Genomic DNA, 19,382 nt, shown 5'->3' with positions numbered 1-19,382 from the left:
TACATATCAGTAGATGTAAACTGCATAAACAAAAGCTCCTTTGGAGTCTTCAGTAAATTTTCAACATGTAAAGAGACTTGAAACCAAAATATTTGAGACTCGTGGCAACTTGAACAACTCTCCATGAGGACTTTGACTCTAAGAATTCATATCTGACCACCTGTCAGAAGATTCTGGGTGAATACTGCCTGAGTGCTTCCAAATTGGAAAAATATAGTCTTATTTTTTAAAAAACTAGAAGTGTTACATTCAAGGATAGGACATTTGATCCAACTTTTAAGAGCTTTGCAGTGTGTATACAGGCTACTTTCTTCTTCCCTTCTTTGCCTCTACCTGTATCCTTTACCTCCTCTCATCCCATCTTTAATCCAACGATTAGTCTGTCTCATTCTCTAAATTCATTTTTCCTAATTTTTTTCCTCTTCTACTAAATAAGTATTTTCTGAGAGAATTCCAGCTTAGTGTTTAAATTCTGTTCCCAAGGTCACTTTTCTTGGGTCACAGAACGCTTCGTTCTTTCTCTCCTGCCCAAATAGGTCTTTAGGAATAACACAGTTGGTTGGTCTATTATTTAATGATTTAAAAATTCAAGTTGAATTTTGAAAGGTAGTAATTAAGTTAAAGATATTTAGCTGCTGCCCTAAAATTTTAAAAAAGGAGCAAGAACTTTTATATATCGCAGATTAAAATTTTTTTTCTAAAGAAGCACTTTTAAAAATGTGGTAGATGGATAAAAGATAATAGTACATATCTGTGTAAGCTATAGCTAGTACATAAAACCTGTGATTTCACAGGTATTATTGCTTAGAGTTTCAGTTTAAAAATGAAGTTATTTGAAATATATTCAGGACAAAATTTAAAGTAAATAGTAGTATGGTTGGTATATAGAGAGGGCATACTTTGGAAAAGATTACTTGAATGGTTGAAATTTAGGAAAATCATGTTCCAAAGAGAAAGCTAGGGTTTACAGCCCCAGCATAACTTCTCCCTCTTCAATACTTTTGCCCTTTCAGCTTACATTTCAGAATTATTGTCATATTTTTCTGTGATGAAGCCTTTCAAATTGATTTATTTCCTCAAGCAAAGTGAACAAAACTCACATAAAACAGCTTTTTTCAGGATATGTTGTATAATTGTACATAATATAGAAGGTGATAAAAATTTTAGGGAAATAAGTAAATATTTGGTTAGGATGATATGATTTTTAATTTTCCTAAAAGCGAGACTTCATTTAGGGTAGAATATATTTTAGTCTGGTTGTAGGAAGAGAAGATTTTATTTATGAATAAAATTAATGGACGAATATAAATTTTGATAACCTTCAAGGAAAGGAAATTAAATAAACATTGCCCTCATCTCTCTAGACTAACATAAGCTTTTAAAATACTTGTTGAGGGACTTCCCAGGTGGTGCAGTGGTTAAGAATCCACCTGCAAATGCAGGGGACACGAGTTCGATCCCTGGTCCGGGAAGATCCCACATGCCACAGAGCAGCTAAGCCCATGCGCCGCAACTACTGAGCCTGCGCTCTAGAGCTCGCTAGCCCCAACTGCTGAGCCCACATGCTGCAACTACTGAAGCCCAAGTACCTAGAGCCCGTGCTCTGCAACAAGAGAAGCCACCACAATGAGAAGCCCACACACAGCAACGAAGACCCAATGCAGCCAAAAATAAATAAATAAATTTTAAAATAAATAAAATGAGTGATTTTAAAAAATAATAATAAAAAATAAAGTACTTGTTGACATTTTTGTCAGTTTTCTGCAATGGAATAATAGTTTCTTTTTTAAAAAAGAAAAAACATAGCTCACATTAATAGATTGTAATCTACAGTGCTCACCTTATACTTAAGAGAAGGACTTCATGTACGTGTATAATTGAAACATCTCTTGAACACCCCACATGATTTTCTACTGCCTTTTCCCTATGCTTAGAATGCTACCATTTTAGAGTCATTCTTTCTGGGTAAGCATTGCTTCTTCCCTCTTTCGTAACACAATTGCTGCTCTCATAGGAGGCATATTAACCAATCAGCACCTTAGGAAGTATGCTTTTTTTCATGCCTAGAGAAAGTCGTATGTATACATTAGGAAAGCATTTGGCTACAAGTAAAAGAAAAAATGCAATGACTTGAACAGATATCACTTCATTTTTTTCTCACATAATGAGAAGGCCAGAGATGGACATTTTATAAATATTTGAGCAGCTCCTGAAAAATATAAATACCAACACAACCTTCCTTCATGGTTACACGGTAGACACCACAGTTCTAGACAATATATTTGTATTCTCAGCAGAAGAGGGAGGCAGCAAGAAAGGAAAAGGTTATACACCCAGATAGGTTCCTTTTTATGAGGATTTCATTCAAAAGCTTTTCCAGAAGACCCTCAATACCTTTCTGCCTCTGTCACATGGCTACCTATAGCTGCAATGGTGACAGGAAAAAAGTACTTGGCTTTTCAGCCTCTAAAATGGGAAGAACAAGAGGGGGTAAATGTAACTTGAAATGACTGAATAAACAAGAAAAAGGGAGCATTGAAATAAGATTAAAAGATTGAAAGGGGAAAGGAAAAACTAAACCCTAACAATAATACTTCTTAGTTTCGTTTATTCATTAAGTCCTTACTCTGTGTCATATACTGTGCTACATGTACCTTACATATATTATGTCATCTAGTTTTCACAAAAACCCTACAAGGTAGATAAGATTATCTCCAATTTACAGAGGAGAAAACCAATGTTAGCTACGTGCCCAAGGACTTGTATTCAAGCTGGGATGTGACCTGAGTTGGTCTAACTTCAACATTGCCTCTCCTGAGACCAGCCCTTAGAACGTGTGGTTTTCTCTTCACTGTGGATCCCATTTCACACTTCTCCAGAATGCTGTAGTAGATTACAAACTGCCTGAAATGCAGTGGGAATCTTCAGGCCTTGCTTAATGAGGTGGATTGAACCAAGAATGCTTGAAGAGTTCTAGCAAATGCTGCTGCTGCAGCACTTCTCTCTGCAATGATTACCTTTCATCGGTTCAGGCTTTCTGCTCTCGGAACTCATTACTTCAATTCTGGATTCTGATCTGATGCACAAGTTGTTTCCTTACATATTGAATGCTTTGAGATGGCCTTCTATTTTAGGAGGATTCTGTTTGTAAGCGGCTCATAGAAGCCTGTTTGTCTATTTAAAGTTGTACCGTCCGTTACTCTGGGCCAATTATCTTGGTGTGTTCATGCAAGGTCACCTTCAGGATTCAATCCTATCTAGATCAGTTACTTTTACCCAGAGATAAATTCTGTCCTACAGATCGGTTCTTAGACTTGTTATTTAAGGGAGTTCCTAAGAGAGATTTTCATTCACTTATACAGTCAGCAAAAGGATGCTAGGGAATCAAAAATGAATATGATCTCTGACTATACTGTAAGAAAACAGAGCTAAGACTGTGCCTTGGTCGTTTTATATCTTCAGAGCTTAATACTGTGCCTGGGATATATTAAACACTCAGTAAGCATATGTATTCATTCAGCGCATAATTGGTTAGAGCCCATTATGTGCCAGACACTAGAAGCACAGCAGTAAACGAGACAGATGTGCTTCTTGGACCTGTGAAACAGATGCTCTTATAGGGAGATAGACAATGAAAAGAAAGCAGAATTGTAAAATAAAGAAACAAGGCCCAACTGTCCATCAATAAGAGAATGGATAAATAGTGGTAGAGTCATACCATGTTGTACTAGTCAGCACTGAGGATGACCAAGTGATCGCTACCCCCAACCATGTGCCAGAATCTTGTAATGCTTGATTGCACTGACATCAGGTTCAAAAACAGACAAAATCAATCTGTGATGATAGAAGTCAGGTCACCACAGATGTAGAGAACAAACGCGTGGACACCAAGGGGGGAAAGTGGCAGAGGTTCGTGGTGGGATGAACTGGGAGATTGGGATTGACATATATACACTAATATGTATAAAATAGATAACTAATAAGAACCTGCTGTATAAAAAATAAAATAAAAATTAAAAAAAAATAAAAGAGATAGCTAGTGGGAAGCAGCCACATAGCACAGGGAGATCAGCTTGGTGCTTTGTGACCACCTAGAGGGGTGGGATAGGGAGGGTGAGAGGGAGGGAGACGCAAGAGGGAGGAGATATGGGGATATATGTGTACATATAGCTGATTCACTTTGTTATACAGCAGAAACTAACACAACATTGTAAAGCAATTATACTCCAATGAAGATGTAAAAAAAAGGAAAGGTTACCTTTGGAGGGGGGTAATGCCTTTGGGGACGTGCAGGAGCTTCTGGGGTCCAGGTCATGTTGTTTATCTTGATAAGAGGATTGGTTCCATGGGAAAGTTCACTTTGTGAAGATTTCTCATGCTTTGTGCTTATGAGGTATATTTTTCTACATGCAGGTTACAATTCAATCAAATAAATTTATCTTAGAAAAAGGTAAATACTCTCATAAAGGCTGTGGAGGAAATGCATAGGGTCTAGGGCAACTTGGATTAGTTTGGGGGAGCATCATGGTAGGCAGGGTGGTCTGGGAAGACCTTCGTGGGACATGCTGGGTAGGCTGAGTCTTCAGGGGGAGAAGTTGGCAGCCATGGGGAGAGGCAGGGGAAGAGCAACTCAGGCAGGGGGAACGGCAAGTGCAAAGGCTCCTGGGCAAGAAAGGTTAGGGTGAATTTGAGAAGGAGAAAAGAGGCCAGTGTGGCCAGAGCAGAGTCATTGGAGAGCAGAGTGAGACGAGGCAAAGCCAGGAGTGGACAGTGGCCACATCATGAAGGGCCCTGGGGCATTTAGTCTATGGCCTGCCCCTTATCATTGGACTCTTCTTTTGTCCTAGAGTGTGCTAAGATCCATGGCTACATCATCCCATTTCCTAGTCATCTTTCCAGCAACCCTAGGAAATAGGTTTTATAATCCCTATTTTATACTTGAAGAACCAAAGGTTAGGGAAAGTAGCTTTCCCAAGGTCAGCCACCTTGGAAATGAGTGATATTACTAGGATTTGAACCCATATCCCTTTGACCCCAAGCCTACATTCTCAACTCCTGACCCTGCCTCTGAGCACTGGTGTTTAAGTAAAGAACTACTCCAGAGCATGATGCATCTGCCCTTAGGGCTGTGAACAAAGTCCTGAGCAAGTAGAAAACTCCAGCTGGGGAAGGCTGGGAAGGAGCCCATGGGCTGGATTTTGAAGATACATGTGGAATTTTCCCACGGGCATGCCTTCTCAAGGGAACAGTCTTTGCCTTTCTCAAGGCGAAGACTCAAGAGGATCAAGCTTCACAGCACCTGATGTCCATTGAGCGTACATGCTGTGCCAGGTTCTGCAATGGCTATTTTACGTATCGCAGTTAATCCTGACAGCGATTGTATGAGGTCACTATTGGCACCATTTTACAGGTAAAAAATGCTGAGGTGTCCAGAGGTTAGCCGTTTGCCTAGTGAGACACAGCTAGTGAGTTGATTAAGTGGACACTATGCTTGTTAAATTAGTGCTGAGAAAAGTAGTGAACACGGATGGGCAGGTGCCAAGCCCAGATGCAAACATAGCTCTGCTACGATAACCCGTGTCCCTAACTCTTCTGCCTGGAACTTGGGGTATCCAGGGAAGTGGGGTATGTTTTGTGGGGCTTCATGATGTGAGTTCTCTGAACTCAACTGAAATGAATGTTCCTGGAGGCCTTCTCTTTTTTTTTTAAACCATCCCATTTGTGGTAATTTTAAAAAAATTTTAATTTTATATCATAGTGTAGTTAATTTACAATGTTGGATTAGTTTCAGGTATACAGCAAAGTGATTCAGTTATACATATATCTATTTTTCAAATTTTGTTTTGTGAAGTTTATAGTCTGTAATCTCTCTCCTCTGAAACCCTAAACCATACTTTTGTTTGTTTTTGGTATGCTGATACCCCAGTGCCTAGCCCTGGCCGGTGAGTTGAGAGGTCGAATGTATTTTGTTGACCTCAGGGCCTGGGGCAGGACCAGGCAGGGGCTAGGTGCTCGGTAAATATTTCTTAAAATAAATGAACACTAGGCTTATTTAACAAAAGGTTAGGGTGATAATGGATTTGGCCTGGGTCAACAATCTTTATGCTTCAGATGGTGTTCACCTTATTTTATTTCACATTACTTAAGCACTTAAGGCAAAAGCAGGGTTTATGGATCTCCCTTCCCTCTCTTGCCCCATCACCCCACTCCATCCCACCCCCCGAAATCATGCAGAGTTAGTATGAATCCAGACTTGGAAGGAATTCTGAGCAAGACATTCTGTGAGATGCCTCTGGTGGTGCTATGCTGTAAAGCTTTGAGACTTAAATCCGCCTGCGTGAAAGAAATTCACATGATGATGTCATTTTTATGAGCAAATCAACCGCTGCCTGATATTTCGGTGTAAATGATTTCAAGCACATACAAAATCACTATGATTTTCTGTATAACTCCGCTGATAACCAATATCGTTGCGTCAGAACAGGAAAGCTTAAGCGGCTTAGAAGTGACTTCATTCCATGCGCTAGGCCCACGCTGTACAGTATGGTAGCTACTAGCCACATGTGGCTACTGAAAAGTTGCAGTGGGGTTATTCTGAATTGAGATGTACTTTAAGTGTAAAGTACATTAGATTCAAAGACACAGTGTAAAAAAAGAACGTAAGATAGTTCATTAATAATTTCTCTAATGATTACATGTCAACGTGATATTATCTTGACATGTTGGGTCTAACAAAGTATATGAAAATTCATTTCACCTGCTTTTTACTTTTTTTTAATGTGACTAGAAAATCTAAATTTACTAGAAAATGTAAAATTACACTGACATTGGGCAGTGGTGCTCTAGAACAAAACAAATATGAATGTGATACAAAACTACCCCCTCTATATCTGCCCCCCAATTCACTACTCCCCACTTCTCCCAAAGTACAAAAATTAGCTAAAGCACCCCGACTTTCATCTATGTCTGTTCTCAAAAGTCTGTTTTGATTCATTTCCTGATGGAGTTAAAGCTCATGTGAGGCTTCAGTCTCCTGTAGCTTGAAGCTTTATTTTCTAGTAACAAGACTTATATTGACTCTGATGGTGCAAACACTCTAAATGAATGTACAAAATCATAATTTTAAAGAACTCATGTGATTGAGTAGCTATAACCATCCCAAGGTAGTGAGTAATAAGGATTATCATCATTTTTCAAGTGAGAGAACTGAAGCTAGGATAACATTCATTTATTTAAATCCGGCCCTATTCCAGAAAGGCTTTTAAGTCTGTGGCCAATTCTGAGAACCTAAGTGGCTTTTCCAAGATGACACAATGGTCGATAGAACTGAGCCTGGAATGATCTTCTTCCTCTTTCTACTAGAGCAGCAGTTCTCACAGTGTCCCATTGTCAATTAGGAAGTGTGACTTTGCATAAATAATGGTTAAAAGAGTAAAGTTTTTAGCTGACTTTGTTTTTCGATAAATTAGAACTGATGAAAGGATATTCAAAAATAATTTGTCTTCCATATACTTCAGTCATTCACTCATTCATTTAACATGAATGCCTGCCATGTATTAAAGCACTAAGTTGGCCCTGGGGAAACATCAAAATAGCAAGGAAAGGCAGATCATCTAACAAACTTGACCATAACTAGCAAGTAGTTAGAATAAATGATGTGCCCCGGAATGACTTTGCAGGAAGATGTAGGTTAGGGTTTGGGAAGGGCTTCATAAGTTAGCACTGCTCATGCTGAGACTGAAGGACAGTGGGACACAGCCAGGTAAAGAATGGAGGAGGAAGAATTAATAGGACTCTTTCAGGAATGCTTTCCTATGTGGGGAAGAAAGGGGGCTTGATGAGGCAGGGAATTACACATAACCTACTGCCCGAATTATCTATGCCACATCCTGGAAGTGTATCTTGGACCTAAATATCACCTTTCATGTGATCATGAATGTAACAACAGTAAAGTTTGAAAACCTTTGTATATTGCCATGCTGCACTTAGCAGGGTATTTTCCCCCAAGCTTTATTGAGATATTATTGAAATATAATATATATAAGTTTAAGATGTCTGATGTGACAATTTGATACATGTATATATTGTGAAATCTTACCACAATAAGGTTAGTTAACACTTCCATCCCCTCACATAATTACTGTTTTTCTCTTGTGGTAACAGCATGTAAGATTACTCTCTTCACAACTTTCAAAATAGAGTATTGTTAATTATAGTCACTATGCTGTACATATTAGATGCCCAGAACTTACTCATCTTATAGCTGGAAGTTGGCACCCTTGGACCCCATTTCCCCTACCCCTCAACCCCCAGTAACCATTATTCTAGTCTCTCTTTTTATGAGTTCAGATTTTTTAGATTCCTCATATAAGTGAGAACGTACAGTATTTATCTTTGTCTGTCTGACTTATTTCACTTAGCATAATGCCCTCAAGGTTCATACGTGTTGTTGTAAAAGGCAGGATTTCCTTTTTTATGGCTGAATAATATTCCAACGTGTGTGTCTGTGTCTCTGTGTATATAATAATCCAATGTGTGCGTGTTATATATATGTATACATGTGTATATATGTGTTTGTGTATATGTGTGTGTACATATGTATATATATACACACGTGTGTGTGTGTGTATACATACATATATCACATTTTCTTTATCCATTCATCCATTGATCGGCAGGTAGGTTGTTTCCATGTTCTGGCTATTGTAAATAATACTGCAATGAACATGGGAGTGTAGATATCTCTTCAAGATAGTGACTTCCTTTCCTTGGGATGTATACCTAGAAGTGGGATTGCTGGATCTTATGGTAGTTCTATTTTTAATTTTTTGAGGAACCACAGTGCCTGCACCAATTTACATTACTACCAACAGTTCATGGGGTTCCCTTTTCTCAACACTTTTGCCAATACCTGTATCTTGTTGTTGTTTTTTTGTTGTTTTTTTTTTGTGATACGCGGGCCTCTCACTGTTGTGGCCTCTCCTGTTGCGGAGCACAGGCTCCGGACGCGCAGGCTCAGCGGCCATGGCTCACGGGCCCAGCCGCTCCGCGGCATGTGGGATCTTCCCGGACCGGGGCACGAACCCGTGTCCCCTGCATCGGCAGGCGGACTCTCAACCACTGTGCCACCAGGGAAGCCCTGTATCTTGTTTTTTTGATGATAGCTACTCTGGCAGGTGTGAGGTGATAGCTCATTTTGGTTTTGATTGGCATTTCCCTCATAATTAGTAAAATTGAGCACCTTTTCATGTACTTGCTGGCCATTTGTATGTCTTCTTTGAAAAATTGTCTCTTCCAGTCCTCTGCACTTTTTTATTCTTTTTTTTCTATTGAGGTATATGAGTTCCTTACGTACTTTGGACATTAACCCCTTATCAGGTTGATGGTTTGCAAATATTTTCTCCTATTCCATAGGTTGCATTTTCATTTTGCTGATTGTTTCTTTTGCTATGTGGAAGCTTTTGAGTTTGATGTAGTCCCACCTGTTCATTTTTGCTTTTATTCCTTGTGCTTTTGGTGTCATATCCAAAAAAAATCACTGCCAGGACCAATGTCAAGGAGCTTTTACCCTACGTTGTCCTCTAGTAGTCTTAAAGTTTCCGGTCTTACATTGAAGTCTTTAACCTATTTTGAAATAATTTTTGTGAGTGGTGTAAGATAGGAGTGCAGTTTCGTTCTTATGCATGTGAATATCCGGTTTTCCAACATTATTTATTGAAGAGACTCTCCTTTCCCCATTGAGTATTCTTCGCTCCCTTGTCAAATATTAGTTGGCCATATATATGTGGATTAATTTCTGGGTTCTCAGGTTTGTTCCATTAATCTACGTGTCCGTTTTTATGTCAGTACCTTACTGTTTTGTTTATTATATCTTTGTAAAGCAGGATATTTCAGACCACCTGAGGGGCCTGTGCAATGGTGTGTTGAAAAAACCGTCTCCCAAAAAAACAAAAACAAAACAAAAAACCAAACAAAAGAATCCAACCCTGATTTGTAGCATTTGCCAATTTCCATGGTGTAAACACTCCCACCTTGGCTGATGTCTAGCTTCCAATAAAAAAAATCATTGAATGCAAAATTGGGAAGAAATGTGTGGTAGCACCACATTTTATATCATTTCCACCATACAAATACATAGATGTAAGTGACCTCAAAAACTCAGATAATAGCAAATGTGATAAAATAACCAGGAAGCATTGAATTTTGAGTGTGTCTTACCCTTGTTTTCAATATAATTTAGCTGTAATTTATATTAATTTTTAGTAATGGCTTTGTTTAACAACTGCCTCACAGAATTCCCATGAATATAATAATCAGCTCCCACACGCCTGTATAAGCCAGCTCTAGCACGTCAATGGGCCTGGCATCTTCAACGTAAAGCAACTGTGATCCTTGTCTAGAGAAATTCCTCACTGTCCCCTACTTCTCTGTTTCTTACAGATCAGCAAACAGCAGCTGCAGACAGTCAAGGACCGGTTTCAGGCTTTTCTCAATGGGGAAACCCAAATCGTGGCTGACGAAGCCTTTATGAATGCTGTCCAGAGTTACTACGAGGTAAGATTCACCGGGCAGAAGAATGCCAAGACTGCTTGAGCCTGAAGCTCAGGGTTTCTGAACTACTGGTCAGTGAGAATAGTAGCCTTGGCCTTCTACAGGGCCATCCCTCCTGAGCCCAAGGGGTTGGTGATTGGTTACAATTTAAAGGAAAAGAGCATGTTGTTCGGCAGGGTATGGGGGGAGTGGGGAAGAAAGGCTACTGTTTGCCAACCGATTGTTATAACAGGCAGAGTGGTGAGTACTTTATGTACCATTTCTTGTTTAATCTTGACAACAGTCTTTGAGTTAGGTACTGCTATTATTCCCATTTTACTGATGAAGAGACTGAGGCTCAGAGAAGTTAGGTTAATTACTCAAGGTCACACAGCTGTTAAAATGCCACAGGCTAAGACTTGAACTCACTTGGAAGCATTTTCCCACCACTTACCCACTTTGTAAAGGATGGCAACACCTCCAAAGGATGTTGCCTTCACTAGCTTCCTCGTTCTCTCCATTAAAATGGTGCTGTGAGTTCTTTTCTGCAAGCTAGAGCAGCATCCAAAATGCAGCACTGTTCTCAGGTAGAAACCTGTAAGTGAGAAAATATATCCTGAGTATATACCTTAAGTGAATTTTCACCTCTAGACTTCAGAGGTTTATTTATCAGTAAAGTGAAGTTAGAATTCCACTAGTATTTTAAATTTTGTAGTTATTCTTTCAAAATGTGCACATTTGCTATCGTTTGTACGTCATTAATGAAGTGAACATGCCATATCTTCCTATTGGTAATGTTTACCTCACATACATATCATTTGGTCTTTGAAAGACATTTAACTTTGTATTAATCTATTTTCATCTGAACCAGATATTCTCTGTATTTGGAATCCTGTGCCCCAAATGTCTTACCTATTGTCAAGGCTAGATTAAAACCATTAGAAACCACCCCCTAAGCATTAAAAAACTGATGGAATCCTGCCATATGCAATTCAACCTAATAACAATAAATTGTGTTAGGAAACCCAACAGACTTCTGATTTTTCCCCCATGGGATTGCTTTGCTGATTTTCTTCCTTCCTTTCTTTTTTCAGTTATTAGGTAGAAAATTATTTTAAAACAAAAACAGGTGCTCCCACTTTGCTGATGCTCCAAGTACATGCTTCTTCTTCCCATTGGGTGCTCCATTTCTCAGAAGATGCTTTAAAAAAGTTACTTGATTGATTCGGTAAAACTCTCCTTCCTATTGCTACAGCACTTGACTCCTTCTTTCATGGAGAGAGTGGAGCAAGATTGCAATTAGATCTTGTGAAAATATTATTGATTTATTTCCTAATTAGCCTTTAATAGTAAACAGCCTTTGTCTCTGTGATGTTTGCTGGGTCCATCCACAGACTCATCTTGCACACCGTTTCCTCCATGAAATTCCTGTTTGGATCTGTTCTAGACATCCGGTTTGTTTTCATATGTGTCAAATTTAAACATTTTTTCATTAATACAAGTAGTATTAATGATTGCCAATAAGGGTCGAACTTGGTGCTTTCTCTGATGTGACACATTTTTTGGTTGGATTTAAGGGAGAGTGGAAATGAGGTTTGTAATCACAGTGGTGGTGTGGTAGTGAATAACCTAAATATATTTAAGAAAAGTTCTGTTTAGAAACCGCCAGGGAATGAAATTAATTTTTCCCCCTTTTGTCAAAATCCAAAACCCAGTTGAGACCAGGTAGTCCCTTATCAATAGTTCTCCATGTTTAAAGTCATTCACCAGTTTGTAAACTTGTAGCTTGCAGATCTTAATGAGAAGGCTCATTTGACTAATGATATAAATTGCAAGAAAGTGCCACTTCTGTCTATTAATTAAATTTGAAAATTAATAGTCATCTACTTGCTAATGAGCCTCTGGAAATTACCACGACATCTATAGTGATCCTGGTATCTTCCTCTATCGTGGCTAGTTTATTTGAAAGAGCTTCCTTTAAGTCTGGTGAGAATACAGACATTAAGAAATTACTGAATATTTAATATTAAGATCTGAGCAACAGGAAATAACGTGGGGTATTAATTATTTACCATAGTCATTAGCAAAGCTTTAGAGAGTCTTAAGATTCATGTTTCCTGGGAAGCCTAATCCTCTGAAACAGGTCCCCAGTCAAGGGATCAGGATTAATCCTTCACTGGGGCACACTCCAGGTTGATTACCCATCCCTTTCTCTCTCTCCCTCTACTCTTGGGCAGTGGAGAAGCTCGTGCGTCTTTCTCTGCCCTCCTCTGGGATGCAGTTGTTTCCCTGTCAGTATCTGTCCCAGGCAGGTCTCTTTGGATTACAAGTACAGACACCTAGGTCAAACTGGCTTAAGCCAAAAGTGAGATTTGTTGGCCCAAGCAGCTTGAAAGTCCAGGGATAGATCTGGCTTTAGCTGGATCGATGTGACTGGATCCAGAGACTCCAAAGATGCCAGCAGGGTGGGTATCTTTCCCCCCACACCTCGGCTTTGTTCTTCCCTGGTTGGCTGCATTCTTGGGCAGGTTCCTTCTGTGTGAACAACACTGGAAGTTCCCATCCTGCCAGCTTAGCAACTCCAGGGGCAAAGAGAGTACTTCTTTGCTGAGAGTCCCAGCAAAAGGCCCCAGGTGACTTGGTTGGACCAACATGGGCCCTGTGTCCATTCTTGAACTAATCACTATAGATGAGGGGTGGCATAGACCCAGGACAGATACCACCGCTGGAGCCAGAGTGCAGGCTCGGTCATACTGGAACCGTTTGTGTTGAAAATGGCCTGGTTTCCCATCAAGAAATTGGGCGTGCTTTTGAACAGAAGAAGGGGGAATGTGTTCCCAACAGGCAAAACCAACAGATACTCTTCTTCTAAATTCTCAATCGCCATCCCTCACATAAACACACACACACACACACACACACACACACACACACACACACACATGCGCGCGCACACACACATACTCCACTCCACTGTTTATATAAACACTGACACATCCCAATTGACCAGTGAAAATGACAATTTAAAAAAAAAACAACCTTTTTCTCTAGAAACTGACTATAGTCAGTTACTATAGATTACTATAGTCAGTTACTAAAGTCAGTTTCAGGCAATGGCATTGTTTTACTAAGACAATAATGGTTTGTCAACTTGCTAGAGTAGTAAAGAGCAATTTTTTAAAAGTAAAGGGAGTGGGGAGCCACTGTCCTTCTGCCATCTGTGCCCACCCATATCCAGCCCAGTCTGGCCCCAGCTGGCCAGCACTCCTTGCAAGCTGGTCTCCAGGATAGAGGGAGACCAAGGTTCCCTATGGCTCTCGCAAGCGTGCAGGTTTATTTTGTCCTTCCCATGTGGCCCTGATTGGCAGAGCAGATCACGCAGAGCAGGAGATTAATCCTTTAATCTCTTTCATTGTGGCTTTGAGGGTGGGCGCTGAGATGGATGCTCTGAGTCTGGCCCAGCAACTTTATCCTGTTTTCACAGCCACGGTCCTAAGCCATCAGAGAGCCCACCCTTTTCTCCAGGGCCCCCTCATCTTTTCTAACTCACAGCTCTTTTAAGACAAATTGTGAAACATAAGCCCTCCCACCCTCCATCCTCACCTCCCTCCCCATCTCCCTGCTTAATTTTGGTTCCTTCACACGCTGGCCCCGACATCATAGAAAAGAGGTGGATGGAAAGGTCTTACAGAACCTTCCTCACTGAGATCCTGCCAGGAAGGAAACATGGGGAGATATGGTGGGAAGAGGGAGTGTAGAATAAGGGAGAAGACATACCAACACTCATTTTAAAACAGGACAGCCGATATCTGGACTTCCGCCAGCGCCACTGTTACAACTGAGTTTTGTTTCGTTTTGGTTTTAGCTGATCTTCTCTAACAAAGCCCCAGTTAGTTTTTGTCAAACTAGATTTGAATGGTGTATCAGACACAGTTCTTCGGTTGCTAGCAAAGGAAACTGACTGTGGCTGAATTAAGCCCTAATAATAACAACAACAACTGTTGTTTTGTTAGTAAAGGAAATAACCAACCTAAAGAAAAGATGGAAACCAGGACAGCTTAGCCTCAGGAAGCCGGGTAGCAGGATTTAATGCACACGCCATCACTGGTATGAATCTACTCCAACCCCATTCCATTCTTAGGCCTCCGCACTCTGAATCTGAACCCCAGAAGGGGGAGTCTGATCGCCAGTCACAGGACCTTGTCCTTCCTTTGCAGGGTCCTGTGATTGACAGTCCCACTAAAACTGTGTGCAGTGACAAAGGTGTTTTCGGACTGAGGTGCTGTCATCAGAAGGGGACGGACGGTTGGCAGGCAAAAACTGCAGGTGTTCCCTGCACAGGGTGACAAACGTTCGTTTGTCTTTATGACTGACCTTAATTTTAATCTAAGAAAAGTAGATGTCAGGTCACACCTGCCTATTTTTCTAAAATAAAGCTACACATTTTCCAATAAGCAAAACCACTGTAATTCCTCAGTGGCCTTGAAATAGATATATCCCTAGGAAAAGAGTAACTAGCCATTCTAAAGGCATTCATTCTTGCGAAAAAAGTCAGGCAAGGAAGGAGGGGGCAGAGGGCCAAGTGGTTAAGAGGATGAGTTGAGTGTCCAAAAGACGTGGAGTTGAACTCCATTTCTGCTGCACACGGGCTGTGAGACCTCAGCCACATCTGAGCCTCAGCTTCTTCATCTGTAGTAGGATCTTGCTTGCATAATTGTTGTCAAGACTAAATTACACACACACACACAAACACACACACACACATACACATACACACACACACACTCAGACACACAACTTCCCTGTAAATCTAGCAACTGGAAAGTGCTATTATGAATATATTAAGGTTAGAGGGGAAGAGTGGTGGTGTAGTGCCCACGTGCTGTATAGAAATAAATGAGAGGGACTTCCCTGGTGGCGCAGTGGATAAGACTCTGCACTCCCAATGCAGGGGGCCCGGGTTCGATCCCTGGTCAGGGAACTAGATCCCACATGCATGCTGCAGCTAAGAGTTTGCATGCCATAACTAAGGAGCCCATGTGCCGCAACTAAGGAGCTTGCTGGCCGCATCTAAGACCCAGTGCAACCAAATAAATAAATAATAAATATTAAGAAAACAAAAAAGAAAGAAATGATAGAGGAGAGTTGAAAGTTATGGAATCAATCCACTCCGTAGTTTGGGGCCTGGACATTGGGTGTGGAAGATACAAGGTCATGTCAGGGCAAAAGGGCATAGAAAGGGGAAGAGAACTACTTTTGTTCCTAATCTACCATCACGTACCACAGCTCATGGCCCCAGATGTGCTTCCTAAGTTTGCCCAGGACAACCTTACTTTATGGTGAAGAATAACTTTAAGATCCAAAGATGCTTTTTATTTTAGAAATTAACATGCACCTTGCCTCAGTGAAGGTAAAATTTCTCATTTTTCTATGTAGAAAGGGGTGTTTTAAATGACTGTGAAACTCAAACATGCCAAATATAAAAATAGACAATGTAGGGAAAAATGTAAATGAAATGGTTAAGAAAAATACCTGTAATCCCATGATCCTAGACAACCACTGTTACATTTTGGCATATATCTTTCCAGGTATTTTTTGATGTGTCTATACACATAAAGATAGCTCCTTGATTTCCATGTTAAGATTGAAAGTAACTAAAAAATATTAATAACCCACTTGTTTCATTTCACAGTTGTTTTCTATCTTCTTTCGACTTCTGCAAAAGTCACACATAAGATATACTCTCATCAGTAAACAGTGTTATTACCTGTGATGTTCTCAATCAAGGCTTATGCTCCTATGCCCCAGCCCCACTTCACCCCTACCATTGGGAGTCTCTGGTTTAACAGCATATCATGGACATCTTTGTGGGGTTTTTTTTATTGGAGTTTAGTTGATTTACAATGTTGCGTTAGTTTCAGGTGTACAGCAAAGTGAATCTGTTATACATATACATATATCCACTCTTTTTTAGTTTCTTTTCCCATATAGGTCATTACAGAGTATTGAGTAGAGTTCCCTGTGCTGTACAGTAGGTCCTTATTAGTTATCTATTTTATATAGAGTAGCGTGTATATGTCAATCCCAATCTCCCAATTTATCCCTCCCCCCCTTACCCCCTGGTAACCATAAGTTCATGGACATCTTTTGATGCTGATGAAAAAAAAAGTTACCTTTTTAATGGCTTCATGATACTCTATTTAAAAATAACAGGTAACTTTTATTACATTCTTGTAGTAGAGCACCATGCTCACCAATTGACATTCATTGTCTCACTGAATCTTCACTCAAATCCTACACGGGAGGGTGATTGTGATTCCCATTTGAAAGATGATAAAACTGAAGCCCAGAAGGATGAAGCAATTTGCTCAGCTGACAAAGCTACACCTGGTGGAACCAGGATTTGATCCCAGGTCATCTGACACTAAAGCCCACTGCTCCCATTATGTGTGTGCCATTCATTAGTAAAACTCATTAGTAACCTGGTTGTTGTAGGTTTTTAAAATCTTATTTGCTCTAGCATCTAGGTATTTTTCTTATTTATGTTGAAATGATATGCTTTTGTAGAGCAGGAAAGGATCCATCTTGTGTTCTCAGCCTGTCTATAAAGAAGCCGGAGCTGGGTCAGCTTTACCCCATATCGTCTACAATCGTCAGTTACCGATGTGCTTGTGTGTTTCTAAAACAACCTTGAGGTTGCTTGGCTCTGGCGATGGAGCAAAGGACTGATGGATGGGGTTGAGTCGCTGAATTGGCTGCCCTTCCCCATTCCGTATTTATTTGTTTATCTGCCCTCTCCCATCATGACCTACCTGTCTGGGAGTTGGCAGACGGGTCGGGAGGATTTATGGATGTGCTGTATAGAGTTATGCCTGGAGTTGAAGCCTCTCGCAACAGTGACCAAAAAATGAAACAGAAAACAAAACCCAAAGCACCCGATAGAACTCCCGGTACAAATGAGTTTCAGGGGTCGTTTTAGAGGCACGCAAGCATGTCACTGGCCCCACTTCCCTGCTGACAGACTGAGAAGCCAAGACAGATGACGTGCCTGGAAAATTAGTTTTCCGCTACCGCCTTCTCTCCCCGTGGCTGTCTTGCTGCCTTTTGGCACTTGGCTATCACCTCGATGTTCCGCCTCCTTCCTCTATGCTCTTGACATTCCACTCATCTCCTTTCGTTCTGGGGCCTGGCAGTTATATCCTACCTGTGGACAGAGGGAGCCTTCCAGTTTTCAGAGTCCTTTCAGTTTGATCCTCATCAAAGAAGTCTGGCTGGGTGAACCCCATGTGATGGCAAAGGAGAGAGTGGTTGACAGAAGTTAAGTGACTTATCTAAAGCCATCTGCTAGTAGTTCAACAAATATTTATTGAGTGGTTACTGTGTACAAAGGAAGGGACTGTGGGAAACAGATAATGTGCTCATGGTCCAGGGGTCACCAGTTATGGATGCCATCTGGGACCAACGTGCCAATATCCTCATTTCTTACCCTGTGTTGTCAGGTCCCATGGAAAAATGTAGCGTCAGTCAGTCGTTTTAAGAGACCATTATATTGTGCTTGTTGGTTTCTCCTTTACCTTCGTTCCCCCATCCAGATATAATCTCCATAGGGTCTCTGCTTTGAGATGTCTGCTTTGTTCGTGTCGTTCCTTCACCGATTCTGTCATTCAGCATAGCACCAGCTATGTGCCAGGCACTGTCTTAGGCACTTGGAAGAAATAATAGGAAAAAAGCAGCTACAATTCCTGCCTTCCTGGGACTTAGAGTCTAGCTAGAGCCTCAGATATTAACTAAACAGTCACAGAGACAAATGGCAGCTGTGGAAGGGCTTTGGGAGAAAGGAATATGGTGCTGAGAGCTTATAACGGGGGCCTGCTACAGGTTTGTGGGACACTGATATGGACAAATGGGAGGAGGATATGGCTTCATCATTGATTGACTGTTTTTAAGTCACCTCTGATAGTCGTCAGCGCTGACAACAAAGAATTAACCCCTTGGCGTCCCTGCCGCCATCATCACTCACCTGTGCTCATAAGGTGTCTCCCAGCTGGGCTCCTGCCTGTTCTCTTGTCCCTCTTCAGGTCTGTCTTCCACATTAAAGCCAGAGAATGTGAACTTGATTGTGTCGTGTCCCAGCTTAAAGCCTTCAGTGGCTTCCCAGTGCCCTTCAGATGAAAACCAATGTTCTTAATGGGGCCTCCCATGCCCTTGGCCAGCTGACCCCTTCTGCCCATCTTATACTGGTCATTCTCCTACCCCTCACTGCCCCAGCCATACTGGCTTCTCCTTATTTTCTCAGATCCTCAGTGTATTTACACATATTGTTCCTTCTTTCACTCTTTTCCTACCCATCTTTCACATTTCATGTCTCCTCCAGGAAGGCTTTCCTAACTGCATATTGGAATATATTCCTGTCTACGGGCACCCATGAACCTGTGTATTTTCCCTTGGCTAGCACTTGTCCCAGATTGTAATGATGTCTGTATGGGATGATTAGGACGATGTCATGGAGGCACGAGGGCTGGATCAGCATCTGTTTTGCTCCCCACTGTAACCGTGGCAGCTGGCATGTGCCTTCCCCCAGTGAGTGTCCAAAGAAAGGGTGAATGGGCTCATGGAGGAGAGTATAAACATTACAGCTGAAAAGACAAGCTCAAACTTTTATAGTTCAACTCCCTCAGTGTACAGAAAAGAAGTTAGAGGATCAGAGAAAGGAGGTAACTTACCCAAGGTCACACAGCAAGTTAGTGGCAGAGCTGGCCTGGGATCATGGTTTACAAGTCTTGTCACAACGTTATACTGCCTCTCCAGAAGCTTCCTCTTTTGCTTCACAACTTTGATGTACTTTGAGATGT

The 19,382-nt window shown here is 41.0% G+C and overlaps 1 protein-coding gene across 16 annotated transcripts in view; it reads left to right on the top strand.

The window, feature by feature from the left end:
* CADPS (calcium dependent secretion activator) overlaps positions 1–19,382 on the top strand; it is a 479,603-nt gene that overhangs the window by 99,756 nt on the left and 360,465 nt on the right. For all 16 annotated transcript variants that reach the window (XM_029242782.1, XM_029242794.1, XM_029242791.1 and 13 more), the window contains exon 3: positions 10,441–10,554. In XM_029242782.1, coding sequence (XP_029098615.1) covers positions 10,441–10,554 — 114 coding nt within the window. The remainder of the gene's footprint in view (positions 1–10,440; positions 10,555–19,382) is intronic.

This window comes from Monodon monoceros, unplaced genomic scaffold (assembly GCF_005190385.1).
Source record: "Monodon monoceros isolate NGI ecotype Baffin Bay Population unplaced genomic scaffold, NGI_Narwhal_1 Super_Scaffold_3, whole genome shotgun sequence".
Lineage (NCBI taxonomy): Eukaryota > Metazoa > Chordata > Mammalia > Artiodactyla > Monodontidae > Monodon > Monodon monoceros.
This window is presented reverse-complemented; position numbering and strand designations above follow the sequence as displayed.